The sequence below is a fragment of the Nicotiana tomentosiformis genome, chromosome 12 (genome assembly GCF_000390325.3).
Source record: "Nicotiana tomentosiformis chromosome 12, ASM39032v3, whole genome shotgun sequence".
In the NCBI taxonomy this organism is placed as follows: Eukaryota; Viridiplantae; Streptophyta; class Magnoliopsida; order Solanales; family Solanaceae; genus Nicotiana; species Nicotiana tomentosiformis.
The window spans coordinates 914,912-936,444 of NC_090823.1; the positions used below are offsets into that span (position 1 = coordinate 914,912).

The following is a 21,533-nucleotide window of genomic DNA, read 5'->3' on the forward strand; positions in this document are numbered from 1 at the left end:
GGGTGGTTTTAAAACTATGCCTAGCCCGGACCCCTTCACGTTCGAAGCCCCGTCCGTAAAAAGGATCCATACCCCCGATGACGTACCCGATTTAAATAAGAGTTCTTTTTTGACTTCGAGTACGAGGGTTGACATGAAATCTGCCACGAAGTCTGCTAAAATTAGAGACTTGATGATCGGGGTTGATACTCGATATCGTACCCACTGAGTTCCACGACCCATTTGGCCAATCGGCCTGATAGTTCGGGCTTTTGCAAAATGTTACGAAGCGTGTAAGTGGTTAATACGCATATGGGGTGGCATTAAAAGTACGGTTTTAACTTTCTAGAGGCGCTTATCAGTGCAAGTGCCAATATTTCTAGGTACGGATATCTAGTTTCTGCTTCTCCTAAGGTCCGACTTATATAATAAACGAGAAATTGCATACCTTGCTCTTCTCGAACTAGGACACCGCTTAGTGCGATTTCTGATACTGCCAAGTACAAGCAAAGTTTTTCGTCTGTTTTTGGAGTATGAAGTAGTGGTGGGCTCGATAGATATCGTTTTAATTCTTTTAATGTTTGTTAGCATTCCGGGGTCCAAGCGAAATCATTCTTATTTTTGAGTATAGAGAAAAATTTGTGACTTCGATCTGACGATCTCGAAATGAATCGGCCTAAGGCTGCAATCCGTTCCGTTAGCCTCTGTACGGATTTCACACTGTTCATGATGGCGATGTCTTCTATAGCCTTGATTTTATTGGTGTTAATCTCGATTCCCCGATTTGACACCATGAAGCCGAGGAACTTGCCCGAACCGACCCCAAAAGCACATTTCTCGGGGTTGAGCTTCATATTGTATTTCCTCAAAATCTCGAACGTTTCCTGCAAATGGGTCAAATGGTCCTCTGCGCGCAGGGACTTAACTAACATGTCATAAATATAAATTTCCATTGATTTACCTATTTGTTCTTCGAACATTTTATTCACTAGGCGTTGGTAAGTAGCTCCTGCATTTTTTAGCCCGAAGGGCATCACATTATAACAATATGTTCCATATTTGGTGACAAATGAAGTCTTTTCCTGGTCTTCCAGGTTCATCTGGATTTGATTATACCCGGAATAGGCATTGAAAAAAATAAGGATCTCGTGGTCGGCCGTGGCATCGATCATGCGATTGATGTTGGGCAGCGGAAAGGAATCTTTAGAGCATGCTTTGTTCAAATCCTTATAATCCACACACATTCTAAGTTTGTTCCCTTTTTAGGAACTACAACTACATTGGCTAACCATTCGGGATATTTCACCTCCCGAATAGACCCTATCTTGAGAAGTTTGGTTACCTCGTCCTTTATGAATGCATGCTTTACCTCAGACTGGGGTCTTCTCTTTTGCTTTACTGGTCTGAACCTAGGGTCCAAGCTTAGCCGATGCGTCGTTATGTCCGGTGGGATACCTGTTATATCTAAATGAGACCAGGCAAAGTAATCAATGTTATCGATAAGAAATCGAATAAGTTTCTTCCTGAGTTCGGGGGTCAACCCCGTTCCAAAGTATACCTTCCGTTCGGGCTAGTGCTCGATTAGTATGACTTGCTCCAATGCCTCAATCATTGATTTGGTAGTATCGAAATCATCGAGAATCGCAAAGGATCGAGGGACCCTCTGATCATCATCTTCTTTGATCTTCCGATTATCTGGTTGGGTCAAAGCCGATGTCAGTGATTGTTGTTTGGTATCTCGTTCCCCTTCTGAGCCTGATCCCTTTACTGGCGAAGGTGATGATATTGGTTTTGCTTCCTCGACGGCGAACATTTCTCTTGCGGCTGGTCGTTCTCCATACACTGTTTTGACTCTTCTCGATGTTGGGAATTTAAGGACCTGGTGTAGGGTCGAAGGTACAACTCTCATGTTGTGGATCCATGGCCTTCCAAAAAGGGCTATGTATCTCATGTCGCCTTCGATCACGTGGAACTTCATTTCCTGGATAGTCCCGTCCACGTTTATCGGTAGAATTATCTCGCCTTTGGTGGTTTCACATACCATATTGAATCCATTTAGAACTAGGGTTGAGGGTACGATCTGGTCCTGCAGGTCGAGTTGTTCTACGACCTTCAATATGATGATGTTGGTTGAGCTACCTGGATTAATCAACACACGCTTAACTTTAGTTTTATTCATGAGTACGGATATTACCAATGCATCGTTATGGGGTTGTATGAATCTTGCTGCATCTCCATCATTGAAGGACAAAGTTCCTATGGGTGTGTAATCTTGAGTTCGAGATTGCTTTTCTCTCACAATCAATATCTTAGCACGTTTAAGCACCGGTCCCTGAGGGGTATCAGCATCGCCGATGATCATGTAAATGACGTGTTGTGGTTCTTCTTATTTGTTTTGCTTGCCGAAATCCCTGTTTTTAAAGTGGTTCTTCGCCCTATCGCTTAAAAATTCTCGAAGGTGCCCTTTGTTGAATAACCGGGCTATTTCCTCTCTTAGTTGCCTGCAATCTTCCGTTCTGTGACCATGTGTGCCATGATATTCGCACATTTGATTGGGATTCCTCTGGGCAGGATCGGTCTGCATGGGTCGAGACCATTTAGTGTCTTTGATGCATCTGATCGTCGACACGATGGCGGATGCATCAATACTGAAGTTATATTCCGATAACCAAGGCGCTTCCTTAGATCCGGCAGGCCTATCGAACCTACTTCTGTTCATCAGCCCCCGGGACCCTTGACCTCGATCGCTTCTTTTGTTATTTTGCTCGGGGTTATGTCTCGATTCACTAATTCTGCGGTTTCCGTTGTACGGTCGGTATCGATCCCCGATCGGACCTTGTTCTCGATTAATATCCCTTCGAGCAGCGGGTTCAGACCCCAATTGATCATCTTCGACCCTAATTTTTGATTGGTACCGATTGTGCATGTCGGCCCACGTGATGGCCGGGTATTCGATCAGGTTATGCTTTAACCGCTGTGAAGCCGTCGAACTTCGTTTGTTCAAACCTTGAGTGAAAGCCTGAACAACTCAATCGTCTGTGACTGGTGGCAGATCCATTCGTTCCATTTAAAAACGAGATACGAACTCCCTCAGTATCTCGTTATCCTTTTGTCTTACCTTGAAGAGGTCCGATTTCCTTGTTGCGACTTTTATGGCGCCGACATATGCTTTCACAAAAGAATCTGCTAACATGGCGGATGAGTCGATAGAATTTGGTGGTAGGTTGTTATACCAAATCATTGCTCCCTTCGAGAGGGTCTCTCCTAATTTTTTTAATAACACAGATTCAATTGCATCGTCTTCTAAACTATTGCCTTTGATGGCATATGTGTAAGAAGTGACGTGCTCGTTGGGATCGGTCATTCCGTTATATTTGGGAATTTCAGGCATACGGAATTTTTTGGGGATTGGTTTTAGGTCTGCGCTCGAGGGAAAAGGTTTTTGCACGAATTTTTTTGAATCCAACCCTTTTATCATTGGTGGAGCTCCCGGGATCCGATCGACCCTGGAGTTATATGTTTCTACTTTTTTATCGTTGGCTTCGGCTCACTTTGTGAGTTCCTCGAGCAATTTAGCAATTTCGGGATTAGTCCTCGATTCTTGCTCATTTGACTTCACTATGGCTGGCTCTGTTCTGTGGGTGACTTCTCGAGGCGGATTGGGCTCTGGCCTGCTTTGTAGCTGGGTTTGGCTGTGCAGCTGAGCTATTTCTTCCTGTTGAGCTTGCAACATTTCGAAAATCATACGCAAGCTAATGCTGTTTTCCTCGATGTTAGGGGTATCTCGAGCTGCAGACCGAGTGCCACCATGAATGCTATTTTCGGGTTCAGAATGTAGGTTCACCTCAATGGCCACATGCGAATTGATATCTATCGGTGCTCCAATTCGAGCTCCAACGGCCTTGACAAGTGGTCTTTCGGTACTAGGTGTGAAGTTATTGTTCTCATCTTGAAGACCGGCTTCGTTGTCGATTGGTGTGGCTATTTGACTAGTAGTTAGTTGTTGCTAATCCGAAATCCAAGATATTTTTGAAAACAAGCGCAAAACACAACGGTGTATTTTTGTAGATTCGTATCAAATAACCACTGTTATCCTTAGCCCCACGGTGGGCGCCAAACTGTTTACCCGAAAAACGGATAGAGTTGAATTTGTACGTAGATCTAAGGATATGTGGTGCAATCTTAATACAAATCGTAAGGATAAATAGAAATATCAAGTATGGATTACAAAGAATGCAAAATAGATAAGGTTGCAAAGAAGATGAATTTTAGGACTAAACAAGTGGAATCAATTTTAGAAGCTTGAAAGAATAATTCTTCACTATAGGAGAATATGGTGCTCGAATTATAATGTAAGCAAAAAAAACTTGCCTCTACAGAAATGATAACCATCTCCTTTACAGTAGAGGGATCTTACTTTAGATATAATTAAAAATATATAGTGGGAGACCCATAGTAAATTAGTTTTTCCACAATTTCTGCCAAAATTCTCTCCTCTAATGGGATTGCAACGGCTCTTGTCTATGAGCTCGATATCGACTCAAGTTTTCGGTCTTGACTCGAGCTCTTGATCTTGGCTTGAGCTCGATTCTGACTCGGACCCTTGAATTGATTCGGGGTCAATGTTGCTCGATAACTTTACTTTGTATCATAGTTCGATTTGGATTCGGGATCGATAATGATATCGAGCTCGACATTGATCAGCCCCTCGAATTCGAAGCTTGTTTGTGCCATCTTCGGAACCCGTCTCGAAGTCTCGCTTCGATCGATTATGTTTCGAACTCGATCAATCGTACGAATGTCGAAATCTATTTCGACCGTATACAAGTATCTTGCAGACAATCTTGCTGCAAATATATACCCCTTCATACAGGGGCGAAGCCAAAAATTTTCTCAAGGATGTTCAGACTTGAAAAAAGCTTAAAATATTTCCGACAAAGGATGTTAAATCTATATTATATACGTCTCAAATCTAATATTTTATTTATATACATCGTATAATTTTTTTGTAATATTTCGACGAAGTTGGGTGATCAAAAGTAGACTCGCCCCTGCCTTCGTGAGAAGTTAAAGTATATATTTTCATTTTCAAAGATAGAAAGGAAAAAAGGACAAAAGAATATCATTCTCCTATCGCTCCGACATAGTTTGGCGAATGGTGTATTGACAAATAATTAAGTAGGAGAGAGATTTGATGATTACTCTTATTGCAGTGTGGTGTTTTTTTTCAACTTCATTTATCACAACCACAATGCATATTTAATTACTGAAGTCTAATGTGAGGAAAATGGCAGCACTGAGAATTCTGTTATGAGGTCATTCTATGTCTTAGCCCTTAATGATGCTCTCTTTTTCCTCAAATTCCATAACTAATCATTATCGTTTGGAGCCATTAAATTGACGAGGCAACCACTTCCTCCTTTTACGTCTTACCTGCACCCCTTTTAAGCTTTTCTATTTCTCTGGGGATAATTTTTTTCTAATCCCGCGTTTAAAAAAGAATAATATTTTTTAAAATTTAAAAATAATTTAATTTTTAATAATTTATTTATCCTTAATAACATGCGCAAATGACATAAATTGTATTTTGTTTCTTAAACTTTGTGTACGGTTAAATACCACTACATGAAATGAGTCGGAGACTTTCCAAATGAGAGGTTTAGGGTTCGAAACCCACTTGCATATCTCTTCGGCTGAGCTCGTCGCACAGGACTTGCCTAATGCGGCTTATCCTCCCGTGTGATTTACGGGCTATTACACAGAAGCGGGATTTATCATGTGCGCACTCGAAGAGTAGCGGTCAGGGTTTCCTTGGAAAAAAAAAACGAAGGAAGTATTACTTTTACAAAATTAACTCAAGTGCTAACTAATATTCTAGAAGACTAATTAATTGAAGAAGTTGTAGCTGGTTAGTTGTTGACTTCTTGTTGTTGGGCTAATATCATAGTCCTTTTATTTTTATTATCACCATACAAATTGGAATAGTAATTATTTACTACATACATATTGGTGGCGTTCAAAATCTCAGATAGGCTTTGGGATATGACGTGGTATGACGACACCATCATCAGAAGAAAACCATGATCAAATTTAATTTTGGAGTGATTTATTTATTTATTTATTATAATCACTATGAGGTTTGCATAACAAGCAACGTATTATCATCAAAAAGACAACCAACTTGTAGAGTTCATCAACAACTATTAGCATACTTTTAGTAGCAACTTAACCAAAAAAACAAAGGGTGGGGGGAATGGAATTTCGCTCAACTCGTAACAACTACTCCATCCGTTTAATTTATGCGGCATAATTTAATTGGATACATAGTTAAAGAATGAAAGAATTTTAAAATATGTAACTTATTCATGCTATGAGATTTTTATGGTCATAAAAGCATTGCATTTAAAATTTAAATAAGAAATGTAAAGTTCAATGATTTTTGAATATTGAAAGGTGTTCTTTTTTATATTGATTAATAAGGAAATAATTTTTTTTTATCCATTAAAAAATGGGTTGGATAATGAACTTTTAAAAAATGGGTCAAATGTGGATAAGACCATATTATCTACTTAAAAATGGATAATCAGTTGGTTTAACTTTTATATTTGCAAAGACTCAAATTGGGGGTTCCGCAAGTTTGAGAGATTAGGAATTCTCCCAAAATGATCATTTTCAAAAAGCCGTAATAAATATGGATCGGATCGAGTATTTTATCTATTTTTGCATTACCCCTTTTTAACCCGCCCATATCCGATTCGACCCCCATTTGCCACCTCTAATAGGTAGTAAGTCTTTATTCTGTTGCATCCATGAATCTCTTTTTGCCACATTTATTCTGCGCATCCATCCCAATAGGAAGTTATGATTAATTAATGGCTAGTTCACATTGATTAGAATAATAACAATAACATACCCGGTGAAATCTCACGAGGGAATCTCAAGAGGGTAGTGTTTACGCAAACCTTATTTCTACCTCGTGAAAATAGACAAGTATTTTTTATGGACTCTCGGCTCAAATAAAACATAATTCACATTGATTAGGATAATTGTGAAAAGAATCTACTACTTAATTAAGTGGAGAGTTTTAGTATTACAAATAGATACACAAAACATAGGAGAAATGATTTTCCTTATTTCTGAAATCTACTAATGGTTTTTCTTTACTTATATTAAGCAGCATCTAGTTTCTGCTATTCGGGTAAATATGCATAGCAGAGTTTAAAAGGCACAAATTCCTGAGCCATGAGGGGTTCAACTTTAAAAACATTTCCTCCGATTCAGTACAATTGTTAATCAAATTACTACAAATTTACGTACGGGCGCGGTTGAGGATTTCAGCATACGGTAGAAAGATTCACCGTGCAGAGGCGGATCTAGAATTTCTAGTATATGGGTGCACTACTAGAAAAATGAGGAAAAAAATATATGAAGTGAGAATTGATTTCTATTTCTCTTGGTAAATAATTCAACTACCAAATGCAACATTTAGCCTTCTTGGAGAATGAGTGCCAACAATAAATATTATACCAATTTTTAAAAATATATACATAAAATATCTAATTTTATAGAAAAATTATGAGTTTACGTGCCGCATAATCTCCCCCATAAATCCACTCATGATTCACACAGCCATCAGCATAGAGGCATGTCTAAGGGACGTGGCAACAACTTTTCGTCAGGGCAATCTCCTTCTCTCACAATGAATACAGTCCTCATGCCCCATGTCAAATGACGCTCAAAATGGCAGTGCAAAAACCAAACTCCTGGAACATTGGAAGATCAAGAATAAGCAAAGAAGAAAAAGAACGTTCAATAATTGGAAAAGACATACTCCCCTATGTTCCATTTTATGTGATGGAGCTCGAAATTCCAGGGTCAAACTATTTACTTTTCATGTAATTGAGGTATAGGTCTATCAGAAACAACTCTCTGTCTCCACAAGGTAGGGATAACGTCTGCGTACACTCTACCCATCCCAAACTTCACTTTATGGGATTACACTAGGTCTGTTGTTATAGTTGTTGTTGTTGTGATTCAGGTATAGAATATTCAAGTGTGTTAAAATACAAGTTACATACTTAGAAACTACCTAAGAAATACTATAGGTGACAGTACTTAATAACTCAAAATGTACGGTGTGGAATAGATGGAGTACTTAATAAACAAAATTAGCAAATAAAAGAGCTTTCAATTGTACTAGTAAAAACAAGAAAAAAGGAATTAGACTTACCCGGGTTGTCTGCTTTGAATCTAATGGCAGCCCAACCCCTTTTAGGGACAGCAACAGTGTTCTGGCGAGGAGGATCGACAAGATTATAGTTCAGAGGATCCGTACCCTCGTCGAAATTTCCAAGTCCTAATCCCACAGTGTAGAAATTAAATCCATGTAGATGCATTGGATGATCTATGCCAGCAACCAGGTTAGTCCCTTGAAAAACAAGCTCAACTGTGGTATTATACTTCAGCATTACTACGTGTGTCCCGCTTTCTGGTATTTCCAATTGCAAAGGCAGGACATCTGCTGTATAATTGAATACATATGGGGGAAACTTTGGAAATTTCTCCCCGAATAACACACCCTTTATATGATAATAGTATGCTTCTAGGATATCAATGGACGGGTTGACAAAGCTTATGTTGTTCATACTCGCTGCTAGTCTCGTTCCATTAGGTCCTTGGCACGTAGAGTTTGTGCCGTTTATAGGACAAGGGTATGCATTTATTGAAACTGTTGATATCAACCTATCTTTCACTTCAGTTGGTACAGATATTGGGTGGTCTTCTGAAGCCAAGCTTCTAAGACTAGCACTAAAATCTACAGATGCAAGAGTATCATTGTAACAAGGTAAATCAGGCAATGAAGGAGGAGAAGAATATTCGTCGTAATTTCCTTTGTATTCCAATATGGCTGTGGTGGTTGTGTTGTCGAAACTGACATTAACGCCACTGGAATAAGCTCTAGCAGCCATGTAGTAACGACCGGGCTTTTGGTTAGCCTCCAAAATGCAATCAAATGTTTGTCCAGGAGTTATTGTGATAAATTCCCTTGTCAAGGGCTTAGTGTAGCTCCCATCTGTTCCAACTACTTTGAGTTTATGCTCTGCTACTCTAAAGAAAAGCATTTCATTCATTGCGGCGTTTATGATCCGAAGCAGATATGTCTTCCCACACTCCACCTCTAGCTTGAATGTCTCTGCGCATACATTAAATAGGAAAGGTCACAACACAACACTGCCTTTTTTCTGATGGAGAAAACAACTCGCTTACTCACCTACTATAACTTTGAATTAGTTTTCCAACACTTACCACGCTCCGAACAAGGATAAAAATCTCCAGGCTGACCATTTATTGTGTAAGCATCAGAATCAATTGGTTGACCTCCTGAGGTGATAAATTGCTCATATACCAACATAATATTTTCTTTCCACCACTCCCCTAAGAATCAAATTAAGAAGACAATAGTTTTTAGAGGCTTGATCAAGACTTCAAAAAAAAAAAAAAAAAAGGGCTGCCCGGTGCATAAAGCATCCCGCATTCATATAGGATCCGGGGAAGTGCTGCATCCCTAGGGGTGTGATGTAGGCAGTCTATCCTAATGCAAGCATTAGTGGCTGCTTCCATGGCTCGAACTCGTGACTTATAGGTCACACGGAAGCAACTTTACCGTTGCTCCAAGGCTCCCCTTCAAAAGAGGGATGCAACACGAGGACTTCCCCGGGGTCATCCATTCTAGTACTACTCTCGCTCAAGCACACTTAGTATGATCGCATCCAATCATAAGACTTCATTGTGTTTAAATTAAACCAGGTACAAGATCGATTGACTAATTGCAATTGTACCTAAGACAAGGGTTAGTTCGGCAACAGGTCTGGGGAAAGGATAGGTAGTACCAAGTTTAGGATAAACAGCAATGGCACCATAAACCGTGGCTCGATCCCATTCTCTGTGTGCATGCCACCATAAGGTGCCTTCTTCATCCGAAAAGATCAACATTTGCCTGAATTTTGAACCTGGCTGGATTGGACATTGGGTTATGTATTCTGGCCCATCTGACCATGGATTCCTAGGTTGTTTTACTCCATGCCTTCAAATTTTGATGGACAAAATCATTAGAATTTAAATTCCAAATAATTAACAAAGCAATAAAAAGAAAAAAGAAATCAAATACTATGTACATCTCTTTAACAGTCATCTTTAATAACAACACTTCACTATAACAACCATGTTTTCTTTGGAACCAATTTTTCATGCTATATTATAATATATGTTCTCTATAACAACACTTCACTATAGCAACTAAAAAATATTGGAACACACGAGACTGTTATAGAGAGGTTTGACTGTAGTAGTAATACCAGTGAATGGTTATGTTGGTTTTCCCTTCGTTATAGACATCCACAATGATAGTTTCTCCTTTGCGAGCATAAATAGTGGGTCCTGGAAATTGTCCATTCACAGTTAAGATGCTCTTTGATTCGCAGAGCCTTTGATATGATGTTTCTTTCACCTGCGCCATGCAACGTTAGCAAGATAAAGGAAACTAGTACTTAGAAAATACTCACATTTTACTTTCGTAGGCGCAGTTAGTTTGTGTGTATGTGCGCGCACAAGTAAAACGACTCTGTTCCTATGCAAAATCTTAACATATACAGGATATAGAAATTTGCTCAACGCAGAATAGGAAGATCCCTTTTCAAATTGTAGTATAATATACATAAATTGAGCCGAGAGAGTATCGGAAACATAGTCTTTTTACCTTTCCAGGATAGGGGGAAGGTCTGCGTATACACTATCCTCCCCAAACCCCATTTGTGGGATCCCGCTGGGTTGTTGTCGTAGTATAATATACATAAATTAAACAAGATTGACAGGACAAAATGCCGGGCGACGAAATAGGGAGAAAAGAGAAGATGAAATCTACTTACAATAAAATTATAGTGTTGTATGAAAGCTTGAGTATGTTGGAAAATAGTAAACATGAATGCTAGAAGACATGCTCTTAGAACTGTTCTGCCAACCCATAAGTTGACAATGACCTTCATCTTTTCGCGAAATATTTAAGATGATTTACTGCGCGTTAATGGTGTTATCTCTTGTTAAGATATAATTTATAGAATGGAAAGAGTAAAAGGATGATAATCTGCAGCCTTCTAGCTAAAATTAGATGCTGCCGTGCTGCCTACCGAAAGTAGTACGCAAAAGTTTCAGCTACTATATTAATTGCATATGAAAATGATTAAGAGATTGGGAATTTAACTTTCCTATTAAAAGAAAGTAGGCATCTTGTTAAACATTGCATTAATTTAGTTAATGATATAATTTAGGCATATCTTAAAATTAAAGTTGATTCACTATTTGAGCTTTTCTGATTATGGTTTCTGATTATAATAATATAGACATCTTTTCTTGGTTCCGCCATTTTTTTTCTTGTTCTGCAAGTACTTCTATATGCATTTGCTTAATTACCACGCGAGTATTTATTATCTCATTTTCCTACTTTACTTTGCAATGCCAACAATCTTTTTTGGGCAACGTATGAGTGCATTTGAAGGAAGCAGGGTAGGCTAGAGCTTTCCTTAGCTCTATATTATTTAAGTTTTGCATCTTGATCATTACCTAGGTTGAGAGAGAGTTAAACTTGTATACGGTGACTGTATAAAAGAACTTCTATGTATTAAGCTATTTAAAAGATAAATTAAACATAATTACTCAAAATAAGTGGAATCAGTGCCCTGAAAATAAGTAAGACACAACCTGTTATAATAAGTTATATTACACGGTCATGTAAAACTTTTCACACAATCAACATGTATAAGTCAAATCTTGATTGAAAATATTTTACTGGAAAACGACTTGTTTCATAAAGTCATTTCCAATTGAGTACCTTGAATCATGAAAAATATTTTTTTAAAAAGAAAATGAATTTCTACGAATCAAAAGGACAAAAAAGTGCTTCTTCCTGAGCCCTATTACTATGCAAGTGAATTTGAGAGATAGTGTAACACATTCTCCATCTAGGGGTGTTACTGTTCCATTGGGAAAGGAGTTGGAAGCTGGAAATCAAGCTCCAAAATCAACTAAAGCTACATTGGGGAAGAAGAAGGAAGCCGAGAATCAGTCACCAGCACACATTATTGTTCCATTGCCAGAAAGTACCAGGGAACCAACTTGAGCTGGGGTCCTTAATGGTAATCGATCAGCTGCTAATGGTATGCTTTTGCACTACCTTACTCCTGAAGTAGTAGAAGGTAATCTTGTGGCCAAACTTAGGAAATCAGATTTAGAAGCTCGAACTTTAAAATGGAAATGTGCCTTAATCATTTATGTAATTGGGAAAAATCCAGGGTATAACTATATGCATAGATATATAAACAAGATGTGGAATACGGTCACTATGCCAGAGCTTTTATTCTCATGATGATGGTTACCACATCGTTAGGTTTCAATCCATGGATGATATGAAGAAAATTCTGTGTGAGCGACCTTACACAGTCAATAATAGGACCATGATAATGAAACAATGGAGTCCACGGTTTAATTTTAATGCAGAATTTTTAACTGAGATTCCTCTTTGGGTTAGATTTCCCAAACTTTCCATGAACTGCTGGGGAGGTAGCTCATTGAGTAGAATAGCAAGTACAATAGGGATTCCACTGTTTGCAGATGAGTGTACTGCCAAACAAACTAGAATCTCTTATGCCAGAATCCTCATTGAGGTGAATGTCATTAAACCTCTTCCTAGCAAGGTCCCTATTATGGATGACTCATGTAGAATGTTTGATCGGATAGTGGAATATGACGGAAAACCTGAATTCTGTGGGAAGTGCTTAAAAATTGGTCATAACTATACAAGAGCTCGCAAGGAGGAGGTTAAGCAAGTTCAACAGCCTAAAAGAAATAGGCCACAACATGTGAAACAAGTGTAGAAGAGTACAAGAGTTGTGTTGGCTCCTTCACATAAAGTTAATACGGGGCAGACATTGATGCTGAATGAACAAGGGCTTACTACGTGTGCTGATGAGAGCAGAGTAGCAGAATCAATACCTGCAGAAGGTCAGCAACAATCTCTTGACAAAGGGAAGAAAGCAACTGAAGTAAATGACATACCTCTGAACTATGCACAAGCAGTTGTATCACCTGGTAAGCAAAGATCTAGTCAACAGACAAATGTAGTAGTGATGGATACTTTGTCACTACCATCTGCAGGTGGTACATCCAAACCAACTTGATATCTTGGTTGGTTTGAAACATTAGAGATACCAACAAACATTATAAGCAAAAAGAGTTTGGTACCTATATTAAAGAGAATAATATTAAATTAGTTGGTTTAATAGAAACTAGAGTCAAAAAAGATAAGGCAGATGGCATTGCTAATAGGGTAGTGCCAGGTCGGCAAGTAAGATTTAACTATGATCATGCTGCTAATGAAAGAGTCTGGATATTATGGAATCCTTCCTACTATGATATAACAGTGATAGATCAGTAATCTCAAGCTATGCATTGTGATGTTAGAGGAAGGAAGGTTCAAATGAACTATCTCATGACAGTCATTTATGGTTTAACACAATTGAGCTGAGAAAGCCCATATGGGTGCAATTGCAAAACCCTACAGCATAGATCACCAAGCCTTGGCTCATTTGGAGAGATTTTAACTCATTGTTAAATATACAAGGCATAATACATGGGAACCCAGTAACTTGTAATGAGTTTTAAGACTTCACAGACTATATGCAATGTTTGAACTTATGTGAATTACCTTGGAAGGGGGAATACTATACATGGTCTAATAAACAACAAGGTGCAGATGGAGTTTTCAGCAGGATTGATAGAACTACTGAAAATGATGAATGAATTAATACCTTTGGTCATATGGAGGTGGACTACAAAATACCTTTTTATCTCAGATCATGCACCCATGATGATCACTTTAAGGAAAGCTTAATCCAGTGGCAAGATCCCATTTAAGTTCTTTAATGTTTGGGTTGATCATGAAGACTTCTTATCAGTGGTTGAGGGAGTTTGGCAGACACAACTACATTCAGACACCATGAAAGATATCTGGTACAAGTTGAAGGCTCTTAGGTCAAAATTGAAGCAACTTAATAATAATGGGTTCAGGGGAGTAACAACTAAGATAGAGCATCTCAGATACAGGCTGCAGGATACTCAAGAGCAGCTGAAGAGAGACTACTCTGATGTAGTTGCATTAGAGGAGAAAAGGTTACTTTAAGAGTTGGAAAGATGGTCATTAATATAGGAAATCATCCTTCAGCAGAAATCTAGAGCTAAGTGGATAAAGCTTGGTGATTCTAACACCAAATATTTCTCAGCTATCATGAAGGAAAGAAGTCATAAAAAAGTTATTGCAGAACTTACTAATGCCTTTGGAGATACAGTCACTGACCAGAAGCAGATCCAACAAGAAATAATTGCCTTCTATAAATCTATTATGGAATCAAGATCAGATCACTTGCCTGCAGTGAACAAAGAGATAATGAAACTGGGACCTGTCCTCACACACTCCCAGTATGTGATCCTGTGTGCTGAGGTCACTGACCAAGAAATATTTGAAGCCCCGTGTGCAATTGGAGATGATAAAGCACCAGGTGTTGATGGCTATAATGCATTATTTTTCAAAAGAACTTGGACACTTATCAGATCAGAAGTGTGTCATGCAGTGAATGATTTCTTTCATTCAAGCAAGCTTCTTAGAGTAATTAATTGCACAGTTATCACCCTGATTCCTAAGGTTTCTCATCCAACAAGTATCAAGGAGTATAGATCTATCGCTTGCTGCACTGTCCTGTACAAATTACTTACCAAAAATCTTGCAAACAGGCTACAAAACGTTATTGCTTCAGTTGTGTTAGACACCCAAGCTGGCTTCATTCCTGGCAGGAAACTAGCAGATAATGTTCTACTGGCCCATGAGTTAGTCAAAGCTTACTCTAGGAAGAATATTTCTCCAAGATGCCTCATCAAAGTGGACATTCAGAAAGCCTATGATATAGCCGACTAGAGGTACTTGCATCAAGTTTTGGAATGTTTGGGATTTTCAGTTCAATTTACCAACTAGATCATAGAGTGTGTGTCAACAGTGAATTATACCATTCTCATCAATGGGGAGACAACTAAGCCATTTGATGTAGCTAGAGGGATTAGGCAAGGAGATCTTATGTCTCCATTCCTCTTTGCCATAGCAATGGAGTATTTGAGCAGGAACCTAAAGATACTTAAGCATGAGAAAACTTTCCACTATCATCTCTAGATTGGACCTAACTCATTTGAGCTTTGCTGATGACCTTCTCTTTTTGACAAGAGGAGATACTACTTCTGTTGTCCTATTACATCAAAAGATCAATACCTTTTCAGCAGCTTCTAGGCTTAAAGTAGATCTAGCAAAAAGCTCAATATATTATGGAGGAGTTAGCAATGAACTGAATCATGAGATCCAACAAGCTCTAGGGTATAGTGAAGGAGTGTTGCCTTTCAAATATATGGGCATACCTCTTGATACTAAGAAGCTGTCAATATTGCAATGGCAACCTCTCATTGACAAAATTGTGAGCAGAATTTCTTCATGGACAACAAAGAAATTATCTTATGCAGGCAGAATACATCTAGTCCAAACAGTAATCTTTGGCATCCAAGCCTACTGGGTTTAAATCTTTATTATACCTGCTAAAGTCATCAAAGCAATTGAAGCACATTGTAGAAGCTATATATGGTCTGGGTTGAATATAACAACCGAAATGTCTTTGGTGGTATGGGATAGGATGTGTTCTCCAAAACTTGATGGAGGATTGAATATGATTTACTTGGCCTTGTGGAACAAAGTTGCTATCACTAAGACCTGCTGGGAGTTGGCTAACAAGAAGGACAAGCTTTTGATTAGATGAATCCATAGCTACTATATCAAAGAGCAGGAGTTTATGCATATAGGAGTACCAAAGCAAGCCTGTTGGATGGCTCGAAAGTTGTTTGAGGCAAGGGATAAGTTACACCTTATTAGCAATTTGTCACAAGGCACAGTCATAAAATAGGTGTACCTGCAACTACTAGGTGTATTTCCAAAAATTCCATGGAAAGGATTGATGTGTCAAAACCAAGCAACACCAAAAGCCATCTTCACCATGTGGCTTCAGGTGCAAGGAAAAATGTTAACAATTGATAGATTGAAGAAATTGGGAATGCAAATAGATGACACTTGTTGTTTCTGTCATCAACAACCGGAGACGCGAGATCATTTGTTTGGTGAATGTGAATATGGTAAATGCCTATGGAACAGGCTCATGCACTAGCTACAAATTTAGTACCCTCCTATAGACTCATGGGCAATAAATCATCGATGGATAGTTATGAAAACTAAGAGCAGATTTCAGCTGGCAAGAGTACTTAAGCTAGTCTATGCAGAGTATATTCATGCACTGTGGATTAAGAGAAATTCACGGATCTTTGAGAAGACTGCATGGGAGGTCCTAGCAAGGAGAGTGGCTTGCATATGCAACGTCAGAGCTGAAGGCTACACGCGAGTGTTGCTCAGCAATTGTAAATATTAGTCACTAGAATGTGTTTAGCAAGGCATAGAAATATAGAGTGGTTTGTTGGATACTTTCTTTTATATTGTAGAGCAGACTGAGATGGTCTACTCAGATTTGTAAATGTTACATTGGTAATTAATGCATAAAGTTTAATTACCAAAAAAAAAATATCTAAAAGTAACTCCATATCACTTTAATTCAACTAATATTAAATATTATTCCGAACTTTAATACTCAAAATATCACTGAAACGTAATTTTATATAATCTATTACACAATTTCATACAAATGAGATTTAACTCCATAATCCCAGATAAATGAGATTATTTCATATGTTAGATATTTGCTTACTTAGCTCGTATGAAAATTACACGATAAGAGGAACAAACGTCTACTTTGAGCAAACTCTAGTAGCCATCGGCATGTGCGAACAAGGATGGAAGTTAACATCAACATATCGAGTTTGATTGAAGAAGACAGTTAGTTGCTGTAGAAAGTTCATATCTAGTATGGGTCCACCCCTGATTGAACGGGCTCAACTCCCAAGCTAATCGAAGTCTAGGAACTTCAAACTCCACAATTGCTGCCCAATTCATTCGTGTTCAAAGAGCATGTTCAGAAAAAATTGGATGTTTGCGTTATTGTTTTATAACTATAATTAGTATTTCCAGTTGAGATTATGGATGAGCAACAAAATATCAAATCTATTTATAGTGATTTGGGTCATTGTTAACTAGTTTCTTCTAAGTTTGGAGCATATGATGTGAGTGAAACGAAAAATTTGGATGATAGCATTTCGTAAATAATTATCCGATATTTATATAATGTATGAGTAAGGAGTTTTTTTTGTATATGGAAGACTTCCAATCACGACAAATATGGAAGACTTTGATGTTGCAATTAGTGATGGTGTTACGCGTTTCCTCACAGTCCCAAATTCATGACACCAGTTGGCAACCACCTGTGGTTCTGCTATTCCATATACGTGAATTATAGAGCCATGTGTTGTGTTTGCTTGTAGTGACCATATCAATACCAAGCTAGCAGTGGACACTCCGCTTGATGATGTTATTAACTTCTTTAAACAAGAATTGATGGACTGCATTGAAAAGAGAACATCTGGACTCGTGTATCGCCACGCCTATCCCTATGTTGCCGCTCATGGACTGCATAGAGATGAGGATTATCCCTATATCGCGGTTCAAGAACCTTGCCTTTGTCATAATTTACTTCAATTCCGGAACTTTGGTATATCAGATTTTCAGCATCTACAAGGCAAACAAGCTATCCTGGACCACCCAGCAATAGCATCAGTGAAGGTTTATGAATTATTAATTAGACATTGAGTAATGGAGGTCTATGCCCAAGGGGAAATGAGGCTCCATATCGGGTTCCGGGTTCAATCTATGATTTACATCACACCCTTCTCCTTACGGGGTACGGTGAAAATGAGACCAAGATGTTAGTGCATTCAGACTCGTGATGTTACAATTTTCAGCTGTGATCCATTGTCCATCGATTTGTTGTTATTTAGACAATTTTTACATGGTCAAGCAAAACTATATTGTAAAGTAGGAAAATAATTGTGAGTTAAAACTTGACACAGTTTCAAAAAAAGGAGTTTTATGTATATGATTTTTGACATTTATGTTCAACTTTTGACCTTAGATCAAGTTTTATGATATTTTATATAAAATATAATTGATACCATATATTCGGTGAATCAAAAAACATTTGATACTATTGAAATATTTAACTCAAGTCCAAACTTCTCTAGAGGTCAAATGAGTAATAAAGCCTCAACGAAGATTAAACCCAAGTGCAACTACAAATAGACCTATACATTTTTGCCATGCCTCCAACCATACAATCCCCAACCGGGTTGAGAATTTGTATAGTAGAATTATTTAATAAAGCTAACTTAATACTTATATCTAGTTTGTAATAATTTAGGGGGATCGCTCTTTTTTTGTTAACGTTGTTTTTCTCCTATCTAGCACTTGTAAAATAGTTGGGTCAGTATCAAAAGTCAAGCTACTTTCTTGTTCTTGTTATTCTACGTATTCTAAAAGAACATTAGACTACATGATTTAGTGCAAGTTGCTAAAGTTATGAATACAGAAAGTAAGTAAGTGCAATGGTTTGTCATACTCTTTTCATCAAATTATTTTAACTGTAGATCCTATAAAGTGTATTTTTATTCATTCAAGTAATTCAAATAATAAGTTAATTTAAAAGAATGTCTACTGATGTCCTTAAAAAAGCATAAAAACTGGGTTAATTTGGGTAGATTGAGCTAGGACTCATTGTCAATCCATTTTGACGCAATCCATTTTAAGTTAGGTATATATTTTGGACGGGTATTTATTGATCTAGCACATTTAATCCGTCCAAATTCAGCACAACCCTCTGATTTGTCACCCCTACACCTGGTAAACTCGCAATTACTTTGAACTAGCTTGGCTTCACTTGAATTGGACGGGTATTTTTTTTCCTTAGTGAAAGGATTTATGACCACACAAATATAATGACATGTTTTTAAGATAACAAATTTCAAAAGCCACCAAAACATTGTAACATTTTCAAAAATATAAGTTTCAAATAGTTTCAATTTTGAAAGAAGTGAAAAATATTCTCCAACAAAGGGCGTTCAATATTGATACCTCTAAAACGAACTTATTATTTTACATAATATACATAGTGTAATTTTTGGACGTAAAATATGTAGTTTTGCCCTATTTCAAAAGCCTTTTTTTCAATTTCTTATTTAATTTCGTAAGTTCACGTAAATTGAAACGAAAGGAATTGTACGCATGAGATGGAAAAGTAATCAATGGGAAGTTTAATATAGATTAAAATGAAAATGGATGGTAATTACTTCTGACTGTCAAAGTAGATACATTTTGGTAAGACTACAAAGGTCTTCATATGCTTCACCATTTCCAGAACACATTAGAACCGCACTTGTATTTGTCCTTGCCCTCGCACTCCAAGGCTAAGTCATCACTTATAAATGGCACTTTCTGAATTTAGCAAAATACAAATATTAGCATATCATTATCAAAACATAAACTACACAAAGGTAAAACAGAAGATTATACCAAGTCAATGCTGATTAATCCAAATTTTATATTTCGAATTCATATTATACCTGAGTTGTGTAAATATTCAGTGTAATTCTCATCCTCTTTAAATGGAATTACTTTTTTTATATTAATTTTTCGAATTAATCTTTTTATTAGGAGTAAGAAGGTACAAACCTTTTGCTTGGCAAGGTCTTGGCAGCCGGTGAAGTTTTCAGGGAACTTGCATGTGCCAAACTGAACTGTGTATGCTCTTGCGAAGTTTGCACCACTTGTGGCCAACCTCTTCTTGTCATTCAATTCCTAAATTGGCAAATTGAAAAGGCTTGTAATTTATGAATAGTATATTTCATATTTTAGTAACAACTTAAAAAAATAAAAAGAAACATAAATGATCTCAAATTTCAATTGAAATTTAGAAGAATTAACCCAAATAACCGTCCACCTAATCTCTTAACTAAAAAATAGCCGGCGGATATATAATACTCCCTCCGTTTTAATTTATGTGAGCCTATTTTCTTTTTAGTCCGTGTAAAAAAGAATAATATCTTTCCATATTTGGAAATATTTTACCTTTATACAATGATTTATAGCCACATAAAATATATGTGTCACATTCTACACCACAAGTTTAAAAGTCATTCTCTTTTTTCTTAAATTCTGTGTCCAGTCAAATAGGTCACATAAATTGAAAGGAGGAAGTATATATAAAATTCACGTATAATATGTGTATAATTTATATATGTTCTATGTATACCGGCTAGAAAAAGTAAACAATGAATTTGGCCGGCTATTTGTATAATAATCCCTGAAATATATTGTAACAGCCCAACGCATTAGTGATATTGTCCGCTTAGGGCCTAGACCCGCACGGCTTTAAAACGTATCACTAGAGTCTGAGGCTTATTTTTTGTCGATATAGGATTCGCCTAGAGTGTCCCATATATAATAGTTTGATTGGATATCAATTTTAAGAAAGAAAGAAAGACTTTGGAACTTGTGATTAATTAAACATGCCTTAGAAATTTCTTTGGCTATAAATCCATATCGCTAAAGGTAAAATAAAAATTAAAAAAAAAAACTATAATGAAACGGACTTAGACGAGGGTCTATCGGAATCAGCATCTCTAGTAAGGTCGGCTTACACACTACCCTCCCCGGACTCCACTTGTGAAATTACACTGAGTTTATTATTGTTGTTGTTAATGAAACGGACTAGTAATTAGATATAGTTACATACCTTGTTGGCTTTGCTTTTCTCAAGATAATCGTCGATGACGCCAGCATTGGCTGAGGAGTTGGAGGAAGCAGCGGTGAAAAGGGCAGCAGCTAAGCCAAGAAGAGCGATTCTTCTTCCAGCTTGGTTCTTGTTGGCTTCTGAATCCAACACCTTTGACTGTTGAGCCTTAATAACTGGCCATTTTTGAACTGATTGGGAAGCAATAGAGGCATGTTTTGAGGTGAGTTCAGATGCACCAATGCCTGACACTGCATAACTGCATGCCAATACACTTGAGTTCATTGCTGCCATTTCTTGATATATTACAATCTTGGATTCAATAATTTTAAAAAGACTTTTTAAATGTAGTTTGTTTCCAGATGGATTTTGTTATATTATGATCAGTTGGCTCTCCGGTTTATGGATAGTGTGTAATGGTCAGTGTAATTTAAGGTTGTGGTAGGAGTGTGGATAAGGTGAGATTGCCTCACTCCCTATTGGTCAATAATTTGCTTCCTTATTGCTTCCTTGTGTTTGTATCTGCGTGGTGAGCATGAGTAGTCAGGACAAACAGGACCCACGCACCCCCGATATCCGAATATGTGTTTGGGATTGTTCTTCTATTTCCTCATTTGCTTTAGTAAGTGTTTTAAAAGGCATTTCTAGGATATGCACGTTAAGGACCGAATAAATCAGGTGTCATGCGTAAGC

General features: G+C 37.6%; 2 protein-coding genes across 2 annotated transcripts; both read right to left on the bottom strand.

Annotated features, from left to right (window-relative positions):
• Positions 1-7,403: 7,403 nt before the first annotated feature.
• On the bottom strand, positions 7,404-11,074 carry LOC104116426 (laccase-15-like). The gene is made up of 6 exons (XM_009627277.4): positions 10,905-11,074; positions 10,335-10,486; positions 9,819-10,063; positions 9,286-9,414; positions 8,210-9,172; positions 7,404-7,742 (listed from the first exon to the last, which is right to left on the bottom strand). Exons 1-6 carry the CDS (start codon positions 11,019-11,021, stop codon positions 7,612-7,614), a joined length of 1,737 nt encoding a protein of 578 aa, XP_009625572.1. The 5' UTR covers positions 11,022-11,074; the 3' UTR covers positions 7,404-7,611.
• An 8,267-nt stretch (positions 11,075-19,341) lies between these two features.
• On the bottom strand, positions 19,342-21,435 carry LOC104116427 (photosystem I reaction center subunit N, chloroplastic). The gene is made up of 3 exons (XM_009627279.4): positions 20,844-21,435; positions 19,781-19,906; positions 19,342-19,543 (listed from the first exon to the last, which is right to left on the bottom strand). Exons 1-3 carry the CDS (start codon positions 21,132-21,134, stop codon positions 19,454-19,456), a joined length of 507 nt encoding a protein of 168 aa, XP_009625574.1. The 5' UTR covers positions 21,135-21,435; the 3' UTR covers positions 19,342-19,453.
• Positions 21,436-21,533: the final 98 nt, after the last annotated feature.

Excerpts from the sequence above, each read along its gene's own strand:
- LOC104116426 (XM_009627277.4), bottom strand. The coding sequence starts at position 11,021 with ATGAAGGTCATTGTCAACTTATGGGTTGGCAGAACAGTTCTAAGAGCA. Across the intron at positions 10,487-10,904 it reads TACAACACTATAATTTTATT|GTGAAAGAAACATCATATCA; the intron begins GTAAGTAGATTT and ends TGCATGGCGCAG. Across the intron at positions 7,743-8,209 it reads ATTCAAAGCAGACAACCCGG|GAGTTTGGTTTTTGCACTGC; the intron begins GTAAGTCTAATT and ends CCAATGTTCCAG.
- LOC104116427 (XM_009627279.4), bottom strand. The coding sequence starts at position 21,134 with ATGGCAGCAATGAACTCAAGTGTATTGGCATGCAGTTATGCAGTGTCA. Across the intron at positions 19,907-20,843 it reads AGAAAAGCAAAGCCAACAAG|GAATTGAATGACAAGAAGAG; the intron begins GTATGTAACTAT and ends TTGCCAATTTAG. Across the intron at positions 19,544-19,780 it reads AAGACCTTGCCAAGCAAAAG|AAAGTGCCATTTATAAGTGA; the intron begins GTTTGTACCTTC and ends TGCTAAATTCAG.